Source organism: Phoenix dactylifera, chromosome 17 (genome assembly GCF_009389715.1).
Source record: "Phoenix dactylifera cultivar Barhee BC4 chromosome 17, palm_55x_up_171113_PBpolish2nd_filt_p, whole genome shotgun sequence".
NCBI lineage: Eukaryota > Viridiplantae > Streptophyta > Magnoliopsida > Arecales > Arecaceae > Phoenix > Phoenix dactylifera.
The window spans coordinates 13977535-13989067 of NC_052408.1; the positions used below are offsets into that span (position 1 = coordinate 13977535).

Genomic DNA, 11533 nt, shown 5'->3' on the forward strand with positions numbered 1-11533 from the left:
AAATTTTAACTAATATAGAAATAAGTCAAGGCTTTGCTCTGAAAAAAAACGGTGTTGATTATCAAAGAGATATTAGAGACATACATCTGTCATCAGTATATAGGACTAAACACTCCGTGAAAGTAATACGGATTATAGGCATTAGGATGATATGATTCTGGGAGATTAATTTCAAAGCAAAAGAGTGCCAAAAGGATATTAGAAAGTTTAATGGGCTAATTACATAAACATGCATGGATACCAATTAGAAGATTGGACTCAAAACCTCACATGATGTTAGGCTGGCACTACAAGATAATAATTAGGGTTGGGGTAGTACAAATAGGGGTAAAGGTGATCTAGGGAAATACTTGGAGTTGGGCTTGGGAAATCCAGGTGTTACTCGTGGGTGGCGAGAAAAAAAATCAAGATCTTCTTGTGATTGCAATCAGGTCAGTTTCAAGATTAAAGCAAGACGCATTAATAGCTTCATCTTCGTGTAAGTTTTATTGCCCTATACAGTTTAATGGTTCGATCTTCATCTTTGATGTGTCCGCTAATTTAATATAAGATTGATTGATGCTTTGTACTCGTGTCAAATGGGACCTATCATATCATTTGTGTTTCCATTTTTCTTTAGCCTCATTTAATTCACCTAATGTCTAAAGTTCTTTTTATTTTTTTGAATGATTTTTAAGATTTGCAGATGCAACATAGTTTGAGAGAAGGCAATAAAGCTGTAGACTAGGTGGCTAATCATGCCAAGTCCTCTAGGGCCTGATCGAGAACTTATGTTATTTTGATCCGTGATGCATCAAGGGCTTAGCATGTAAGGATGCAAGCTTGTAATTATGGCTTTTATGACCAGTTTGAAATTTAAGAAAATCTATTCCTCTCTCTCTCTCTCTCTCTCTCTCTCTCTCTTCCAACCTTTTTGTTGGAGGATTTAGCTTGACAGACATTGTTAACTTTTTCTCCATTAATTTAAGTTTTTAGGATCAATTGATTATTCAATGGTATCATAGCTCATTTGTTGCGGATCACAAGTTTGAATCCTTTTAGTTCAGTTATTTATTAAATTATCTTTTGGTTCGACTCAATTACACCTCTACATACCTTGCTCGAGTGGGGGTGTTAAAATATATATTATATATTAACCCTCTCTTCATTAGCTTAAGCTTTTAGGATCAATTGACTATTCAATAAAAAGTACATGCCCAAACCTAGCATGCTATATTATGCCTCGATAATTTTTGTCTATGTTAAATAGTATTGGCAGGAGATGGGAGAGAATATAATACTTCTTAGACCTCCTTTCTTGTGATATTTATATATGTTAGGATCGTGTCCTGAGTGCCATTTTATAGACATGCCAAATGTTGGTGGAAATAATAACAAAAAGAAACTTTAAAAGCAGCATATTTTTTTTTGTTTTCTAAGCGTGAAACAAACTATAAAAGTAACATATCATTAGGAATATATATGTATCTTTGATAAGAGAAAATATTAATCTATTTTTCTATTGTCTGTACAGCAACTAGAGAATTTTGAGCCGATTCGATCATACATCTCATGCATTATGAGAGCATAATGGCATATCACAAGCATTACTGCTTATTAAAATGACATAAAGTTCTATTACATTATTACTTATTAACTCAGGATTTCATAATCTTATGTATATGGCAATACATCCCATTCTGTTACTACCATAATGACAAAAAGCCGCTGTACTGTTATTAAAATGGCATACAACTTCACTACAACATTAGTTATCAACTCAAGATTATGTAATCTTGTGTATATTTTTCATTTACTAGATTTTTTTGGTATAGTGTACCATAGTGCACATATTATAACAACATAAGAATGTTACACTAAATTTTGGATGTAAATTGATAAAGCTAATGTAAATTGGAGATATGTGTTTTTGCTGCTGGCCCGAAGTAAGGAGTTTATAAATCTCAGATTCCTTCCCACTTCCCCGAACCCAAATATTTTTTCTCTTATCTATCTTGGAGTTGGATATGAATGTATGAAAAGAAAGTTGGCTGAGGGGCTAAGGTAAGCTAATAGATAATTCATTAATCCAAAACACATATAAACACAAAAAAAGATGACAATCATCGCTAATTAGATGCTACTAAATGGGTTAATAGTGTTAAGATGTGGGCTGTAATTGTTGTAATGATGTCATTTAAACCGGGATATCCAAATGAAAAGTGCTTCATTCCCACTCCATACTTTAATCTTAATGTATAAATTAATCTAGTGTCAAAACCTCTCATACCGTCTTTTGTTTGATGTATGTCAAGCAGTATGAGTATATTGACATATACATAAAAATAATATAGCATTTTAAATATATCAACGTAGCGATATGAACACTAGAGTATCAAATAAACATTGGCAATTACTGCTGCTGCAACTATAATGAAACACAACTCTTACATGAATGATGATCATGAGTTTGTACAGGACTGGGTTGCAAGGCTGCATCGTAATCGTTATGATGAAAACGTAATCCCAAAAAGGCTGCTTTAATCCGACTACTCAAGTTGGACTACAAATAAAACTAATCAAGGGTTTAAAATTCTAAATCTTCAAATAATAAGCTCTAGAGTGTTTTACTCAAAAGAAAAGCAAAGGGGCCGGAAAGATGCTCGGATTGGATTAGATGTTTTTTTTTCTTCCTTTTTAGTTTGTTTTTCTCCTAATTTGTACTACTTTTGCCTCATTTCATTTTTTTAATAAAATATTAGGTGGCTTACCGCCATTATATTTGAAAAGACAAAGTTATACATTACATTGGACCATCAAATGACAGAGAAATGACAACTTTAATGGGAAGGCAACAATTAATTCATGTTAACGTACATATTAGCATCCTTGTTATACCCGAAGGAGTTATCTAGATCAAATCATCTAGAAAAACACCTGTCACGGATGCTGGAAGAACTTGTGAGAGCCTACGTCAGGCATGCAGCTATGCATTGAATTCCGAAGTGCTAGTTTGCTTGCCAGCCGCTGCTTTGAACATCCTCTGAAATGACTTCTCCATGCAGGAGACAAAAACTTCAGAATTTATGAAGCCCTTCTCCATTCCAACGGCCACCTTTACTTTTCCCGCATAACTCGTTATTGTGACTGTAAGGCTCTGCAGTGCAATAGTTAATTAACTTTTGTTAAAGAATAGAAAATAACTATCTGAAAGGATTGCTCTTGAAGATATATTTTGTTTGCTAATAGGTTGGTCTATCAGTGGCCAGTGGGACCTCTCTTCTCAGCATTTAAGCTACTGATGATTGCAGGTTTTGATGACAGAAGACAACACTCCCCGACAATGTTTAGAGAAAAAAATATATTCATGTAATACAGTTTCTTTAGAATTCATCAGCCTGTTCTACAAAAAAAAGGGAGTCCACTCCATCAGCTGGCGACTAAAATTTAGTGGGTTCCAGCACTTGCAAATCCATAAATCAAATTAATCCATTTATTTTATTGAAAGTTGTCAATTTTGTGAGATTGAAATGCATTAATAAGACACTTTTAGGACGTTTGATAATTAAGTTTTAGGCATTTTTTATTTTATTATTACATGAATGAAAACTAAAGTCCTACTCTCTTCTATTTGTGAAATGCAGTATATTTAGGAATTGGCATAGACTAATAATGGTTATGCTAGATGCAAGGATTGCCATTACATGATTATTTTCCTCAAAATGATATGAGATATCATATAGTACTATATTAACTATTAGCAAATAGATTCTTTTGTTTTATGCTATTTAAGGAGGTGAGGGTGTTACTCTCGTTCTGCAAATTTTCTGCTCTTCTCCAATGGTGAGGCTGTTGTACAAAATACGAAGACCCGCATGTTACAGGGCACACCAGGAAGCTCCTTGGTATGTGGTTTTGGACCTTTTTTTTAACTTTTCTATAAAGATATTTTGTGAATTGTGGTTTGTCCTAATGGTCATTCTCTCTTTGCTTAGCAACCAAAAATTCTAGATTCAAGTCTTGGATGATGCATTAGAGCCTAGATAACTCTAGTACGGATGGGTTTCTCTCCAGAATTAATATCATACCATACCTTGATGTACGTCTCACTGACAACAAGGCAATTGACTTGAAAATAGGGACTTCCATAATCAATAGTTGATGATTGAATTGGACTGAAATGGAGAAAATCAAAATCAAACTCTCTAATCTATACTAGTGTAGTTTTTTTTTTCACCTGAGGCACATGTACCATCATGAAGTATAGGCTCTGAACTGGATGTCCTGCAATCTGCACTTGCTCCATGGGTCCAATCATGTTTGAAATCACCAGGGTTGTCTTTTGTGCTGTAGCATATATATACCGGGCAGCAGCCTACAAAATCAAAATGAAAGATAAGCAATATTGTTCAGCATAATGCATGCTGCAATCCAATCACAAGCTCAGATTAGAAATCAGCCGTGGTTTTAGGATGGTCTAAACTGACTGAATTGTCAGATGAATCATAATGGAGATACCTGAGTCAGAATTAGGTTATGTTAATTCTATTCTATCGAATTGTTGTTGTTAAGAGTTAGGATTTATCGGTTTTAGTTGAACATGATCCATTTGCAGCACTTCTAACCATAATCAACAAGAGTTAGACATTAGTAAAATGGGCAATAACTTTGTAGCTGCAACCATCTTCTCTTGAAACAGTAGGTGCATGTTTTTCTAAGCTTTTGATGCAGCCAACCCTTTCATCTTTTGCATAAATAAATTATTGATAGTGCACCCATCATATTAGTCAAAGATGAAAAAAAAAAAAACATCAAAGATAGTGCGCCCATCATTAATTAAAAGAAAAATGCTAAAAAATCAGAAATTATTAGTTGGACCAATGGGCGTGTCCAACCATGAACCAATACACGCAAATGTGGATTAAAAAAAAATAATAGGAGGGTAAAGAGAGAAATGGAGATATGTTTGTGCGTGTTTGTTGGTGGATGGACTTCCAACTAAAAATTTCAAATAGAATATTGAGTGTGACATACCTCAGGACCTTTGAGTTTTCGCAAGAGTTCCAGTAGTCCGCCGGTGAGGTAGATGGCAAGGGAATTTCTTTTGGACCTTATGATTCGCTTGGCTTTGAGAACAAATTCAAGTGGATCAGCATTCTCTACATCCTTGTACCTGGGAATGGACACATGTAAGAAGGCAAAGTGGTTGCCCCATTGAGACTTGGAGTTCGGTTTAGTCATCTCTTGGATGCTTTGGTAGCTCTTGATGGCCCGGGTGTTAAGGGTGACCAAAGCTGTTACTCTTGAAGTTTTGGTCTTGCCTTGGCTAGCAGCTTGCATGTAGAGTTGGATGCCATAGAAAATAATGCCAGTTATCACATCATTTACAGTCTGCATGAAAAATAAAAACAAAAGGAGAGGGGATAGATGAATAACTAAAAACAGAGCATCATGAGAGGAAAAAAAAAAAGGTAGAAAATCTACAGGAATCTATGCTTTTTGCCCTTTCCTTTAAACAAACGTTGCTAAGCTTTCGTTTTGTTTTAGTAATTAATGAGCTGAAATCCTCTGAAGTTCATATTTGAATTGGAGAGGCCCAATTTTCTATCACCAACTGCCTAATTTCCTGAACAAGCAGAGTTCAATTGCTTCCATAGCTTTGAAGGGGCTAAGTTTTTTTCTTTGGAGTCAAAAGCTTCTTCCCGAATTTAGTAAAATCTAGGCAAAAATCAGGACTCTCTCATGCTCGCTCCAAGACGATTAGCTGTTGATCCGCAGACCAAGTTTTCTGAAACTGTTGCTGAAGTCGAGAAGTTTCAGTCCTTCATCAGTTCTTTCTGGTTTGTGACTCTTTTTTTAGATGTTGGTTGTTTTCCTTTTCCTGTTTATTGACTGAGTTCTCGTAACAGGCCAACTTGAACTGCTCCCCAAGGGAGTCATCAAACTATCTATATATTCTCCTCTTCTCTGATTCATCAAGAAAAAAAAAAGGTATTGGAGAGCGTTGGCCATATATGTCTTAATCCCAGTCAACAACCAGCCTTTTTGTTATATATTAACGGCTAGTAAGGGGACGCTGTAGCTCTCCAGTTCAACCAGGAACTTTGGAACGTTTGGATCAGAATTATAAAATAAAAAAAAGAAAAATGTCTTAGAAAAACTAACTACATTCCGTTTCTCCTACTGAACTTACCGTGGGCTCTGAAACACCAGAGAATTGGCTTGTTAGAGCTATCTTAATCTAAATATCATGCTAAAAAGGCCTTCTTAAGACGAGCATTATGGCCGAATTCCTGAGAAATTTCAATTCTCTCGAACAACGGTCAACTTACAGAGCTTTCCAACATTGCACTCACCAAACATTTATCTCAAGCTTACCGCTTTGAGCTTGGCTTTGATCTGCTTGATATCATTGAGGGAAAAAGTGATAGTAGATAAGGTGATAGGCCGGAACTCTATACCGGCATCGCCGGACCTCATCGGAGTTCTATCATCTTCCATGCAGTTGCTCATCAAGAAGCTCCAACCGAAGTCCCGAAAGGTGTTGAAGCACGTATTGAAAAGACGATAGATACTCTTATCAATTCTGATCCATTTAGCAAAATGTCTCGAACTTTCACTAGATGAAGGGAAGGTAAGAGGAAGAGAAGGATCGTCGGCTCTCCGCAGGCAAGAGAAGAGGGCTCCCATGAGGGAGAAGCCATCTCCTAAGGAATGGTGAAGCTTGAACGCCATGGTCCCAGGTGCATTTCTTGTTGGGTACTTGATGATGTGAATGTCCCATAGGGGACGGTCATGTGGCAGGAGCTCTGTCCCTACCTTCGACAAGTACTCTTGCATGGAGTCATCATAAAATTCTAAACCAGGCGGAAATAAGGGGATGTTCACGTGCTCCTCCAACTTGACCTTCACCTTTCTCCAAGTTAGAATCCCATGCTCATTTTTCACCTGGAAACAAGTTATTGTGTTAGTCGCATTGAAGCAAAACAGGCTATCATGTTAATAATATTGGAGCCAAATGATTCATAGTAGGAAAGAAAGTTGAAAACAATTTTTGCTCTCTCTTACAGACACGGACTAAAAAAAAGGAAACGAAGAACAGTGACCAGCGGAAACTTTTTTTTTTCTCGAATACTGACTGGGAAATTACTATCTTGTAAGTGATTGGTTGAATCACAAGTTAAACATGTCTATGTTTCATGTTTCAAGTCCTTAGTTTACAGGGATATGGAAGGCGTGATAGCCGCCCACATGCCGCATGACCAGCTCCAATCCCTCTCTCTCTCTCTCTCTCTCTCTCTTGAGGTAACAGCTCCAATCCCTTTCAACCATACAAATAATGAGGACAACCGACTCACTGGGAACGTCCTTAAGACGTGATGGAGCTCAAGAGAAGGTGTCTGAAGAAATTAAAAGAGGTAGCGCAACCATGACCATGATGGAGCAATAACCGGATACCTGTAGGTGGCCAGAGAGGAGCAAAGGCCTACCGCTGGACCCGCTTCGATTAGTTGGCTGACCCTGAGGTCAGGGTGATTTAAGGTAGGCCTTTTTTCTGTATGCATGCAATTGGCTAAGAGTAATCATTCGAAAAAAAAAAGAACCTCCAGGTAGAGCAAAAATAACAAAGAGGAGAAAGAAATAGAGTGCTCGCAGCCCGGAACCAGGAACAGTTGAGGTGTGCAGTGGTCATACATGTAATCTTTGCTCAAAACATATATGCAGCCACCTTGGCGGACGAGCTTGCAAAGGTCTAAAAGATGCACAAGCTACGACCCTTGCCCCATGACATCTATGTCTCCATGTACCTATTCTCACAGAGAGCCAACTTAATTGGATCACTGATGAGAGAAGATACTCTCTTAACAATATCCGGGCCGGCCGGGTAATTGACTGATGATTTATGTAGAGCCACAGTAGTGATCAAGTACATCATGGCAGTGAAAATATAGATAAATAGCAAAGAGCTAACCATGATGGAGGAGAAGCGTGGGTTGATAGGCAAGAAGAGGTTCTCCAATGCCCACATGGCCTTGGAGTCGTCCATGGGGATCTCTGACTCGAATATAGCCAAAATGTTCACAGAGAGCACCGAACTAGAGAAATATTGGCCCATGGGACTCACAGGTTGGTTCCTGGCCATCTGCCCTCCTTCTACAGCCATTCTGATTGATATTGTTGCGTTACGCTCTCTCCTCAAGCTTCGGTTCTCAATATATAGAGGAGTGTGAGAGAAAAAGAAAAAAAAAAGCAGGTGAAGGCATAAAGCCGCCTTGGGTCTGCCCTCTGACACCTCATTGGTGCATCGTCTTGGTTGAGAAGGGTTGGAAGAGTTTCAACCGCTGAAGAAATAGATTTTTTTGGAGTACACTAAAGAAATATAGTTAAATTAACCAAAAAGATAACACAGTCTTATCACTTTTTTTTTTAAGAAACGCGATAGCTTGGAGCATTGGCATCCCTGCACACGGAGGAGGTACTATGTATGCCTTCTCGTACAAATACAGAGAACCTAACGTCTAGGTGATCTTGGTCTTACCCTTGGATGTTCTTATTATTATTCTACAAAAAGCTCTTGGAGGATACAATTCTCAAGACTTTGACTACACATTTTATTGTGAATATGGCTGTCTGATTTAGTCAACAAAATCCAATCAATGACGATCCTTGTTGAAAGTTGTATAAAGATTTAGTTCCACACTGAACGAAAAGCATCCAATAAATATTGTAAGATGGAAGGATTGATATGAAAGATTGGGCTAAAAATCTAACAATTAATTTAAGTCTGGACATGTATATCAAAACCAGTGTTGAAGTCTCCGTATCCATAATAGATTGGCAAATCTAAGCAATTAGAAAGTTTGATCATATTGTAACCTGAGCATTATGAAATTTCTACAATTATAGTACATCCGTGTGCATGCTAGATAGGAATTTAGGTAGTCTGACACTATCATTTTTTTTTCCTTCTCTTAGGAAAGTTTACAATGGTTCTCCACCGGCAAGTAATTGTGCAAAAATTATATTCTATACGATGTATACCACATGGCTATGCATGCCACCAATTACAACCACTCGTTCCTGTAGGCCTTATTCATCACAAGCTCATCTCAGTGCATTGCTATAGAAATGAATGGTTGTGTTTGGCAGCATGCACAGTCATGTGGTGCATGTCGCGTAGGATATAATTTCCCCAGATTGTGGCTGTTTGATCTGCCAAGTGTCATGAAAAATGTCATGTTTTTCACAATATATAATAGTGGTTAAGAAGATATTTCTCAACTAAAAGTTTCCGTCTCCAATGTAACCTCTTTATCAAAGAATTTGGGCACAATACTAATAGTTGCAAATATTTTTAAGTTGATAGATAACCACCAAGTTATAGAGCTTGGGGCAAGTTTCTTGCTTACTCTATTTTCTGTCAAAAAAGAAGAAGACCAATAACCACCAAGTTTTTTTTTTGAGAGAGAGAGACAAGATAACTACCAAGTTGTTGACCCAACAAGAAGCGTATCCCTAAGAATTTGCACCTATTTGGGATCAAGCCATAATGGCGATAACCTCAAGCTTTTTGCTGATAAAAAACTTTTCTTTTGTTTAGGAGGCACAAAATTAGATGACCCTAAAGTAGATACAACTTGTAGCATTAGCACAAAGAATATCTCGTAACTAGGATGAATAAGGCACATTAGAGGGTACCTAATCACACATCCTAAGTGGTTAGCCACATTAGAGGGTACCTAATCACACATCCTGTTTGTCTTTCTATAAGTGGGAATGACCTTAAAATATGTCAGCATAGAGATAATCTTCATCATATTGTCCAGTACATGACGAGAGAAAGCTGGGTCAGATAGTGCTCTGGTTAGCCAACCGATGACAGTCCTTAAGTCTCCCTCTAAGATAATACTAGGGGCACTCAATACTATAACAATATAGATCAAGCCCTCCTAAGCACCTCTCACCTTAGCCAGTAGAATAGTTGTATCATAGAAGTGAACTCTTCCCACTGCCACCAATGAAGACCCCTAAGTATGATCACATAGCCAGCTCCACCATACTCACGTCCATCCCGCACACTGCCATCAAATTTTATGTTGGAGGAGCCAGGGATGGGGGCTCCTAGGTGAAGTGCATCACCCTAGGAAATGCACAACGTGCAGAATGGGAGCCCAAATTTTCTCCAATTATCTTGATTCTTTGAGTAGCATAGGCATGGATATTATTCTGTTGCCTCCACCCGAGCTCTCGTAAATCGTAATAGTGGTGAAAGGACCCTGATTTATATTACAAACATTCTTAGATGGCCCGATTCTCAATCGGGCATCGTATGACCAGGTCATGGCCTCCGAAAATTTAGCATGTGACTCGATTTTCAGATGTGGTGGATCTCACTTCTGAACCCTGTCCAATCCTGCTCGTAGTGGCCAAAATATTCCATATCGAGTTTAGTGATCCTTCTGAATATCCGTAGTGGCCAAAGTGGTCCACATCGAGTTTGGTATCTTTCTGAATACTAGTAGTGATTAAAGTAGTTCACATCAAGTCTTGTATCCTCTTGGATCAGTTGATTTTTCATAGCCTTCACTCATATTCGTTCTTCTCACTGGTGCCTTGAGTAGTGCATCCCCTATTTGCACCGGCATCTATTGTTTTTCTAGCTTCATGAGTGGCCATGGCTGGTGACCACTAGATGTTCGACAAAATGCCCACGAGAGAACACAAAAATTAAGGCTCTTGCGCTACTCATGTTCTCCTAATGAATTTTTTGATACAATCTCATCTTTTGCTCCAATCTAGACATTTCTTGGCATTGTCATTCTTTTTATTCCATCCTCTTTCATCATTAGTGGGTAAGGATTTCCACTTAGTTTTACCGGCAATTATTCTATTATGGTAAGCTACTATATCAAAACTGTAAGAAATTTTTTTGGCTTAAGCTGAAGAGAATTTCTAGCTCACTCAGAAGAAATGGATGGTAATCTATCCACTGACAAAATGCTATTAAGTTGTAGTTGTACCTAATGCTTAATGGCAATAGTAGGTCAGGCCAAACCATTTTCTGAAACCTGGAGAAGAAAAGATATTAAGGGCCTGTTTGGATATTCCTACATGATTGGGCGAAAAGTCCTATAGGATTTCGGGCTTATTGGCCCATCTAACTTGTATTTTCAAAAAATCTATCCAAATCCAGCCTAGATTCTAGCATTTGAGCCACGGGAAGATAAAAATCCATGGATGCCTTTTTTTGCTTTCCACAGAATTTAGGTTAGATGGTGTTTGGTTGATACAAAACCATGTCTAAATGGATAGCTCAATCCATGAATCCTATAGAATTTCAGCCCAGTTCTATAGGAATATCGAAACAGACCTTTCATTGCACATCTAACCTTCCATAAGTTATTACCTTGAGTCAGTGCAAGGAGAATTTCTTGTTCCTTCATGCTTATACTTGGTAGCTTCAGACGTCACCGTTAATAGTATTTAGACGTTTAGAGACAAAGATGTACCCCATAACATTTAAGTAGTTAAAACAATCAAGAAGATCTAGAGA

The 11533-nt window shown here is 37.8% G+C and overlaps 1 protein-coding gene across 1 annotated transcript; it reads right to left on the bottom strand.

The window, feature by feature from the left end:
- Nucleotides 1-2737: 2737 nt before the first annotated feature.
- LOC103718561 (O-acyltransferase WSD1-like) lies at nucleotides 2738-8245 on the bottom strand. The gene is made up of 5 exons (XM_017845168.3): nucleotides 7952-8245; nucleotides 6358-6927; nucleotides 5014-5370; nucleotides 4217-4354; nucleotides 2738-3136 (listed from the first exon to the last, which is right to left on the bottom strand). The coding sequence occupies exons 1-5, from the start codon at nucleotides 8141-8143 to the stop codon at nucleotides 2966-2968; spliced, it is 1428 nt and encodes a 475-aa protein (XP_017700657.1). The 5' UTR covers nucleotides 8144-8245; the 3' UTR covers nucleotides 2738-2965.
- Between the last annotated feature and the right edge of the window lie 3288 nt (nucleotides 8246-11533).

Excerpts from the sequence above, each read along its gene's own strand:
- LOC103718561 (XM_017845168.3), bottom strand. The coding sequence starts at position 8,143 with ATGGCTGTAGAAGGAGGGCAGATGGCCAGGAACCAACCTGTGAGTCCC. Across the intron at positions 5,371-6,357 it reads TCAAAGCCAAGCTCAAAGCG|ACTGTAAATGATGTGATAAC; the intron begins GTAAGCTTGAGA and ends TTTTTCATGCAG. Across the intron at positions 4,355-5,013 it reads GAAAACTCAAAGGTCCTGAG|GCTGCTGCCCGGTATATATA; the intron begins GTATGTCACACT and ends TTGATTTTGTAG.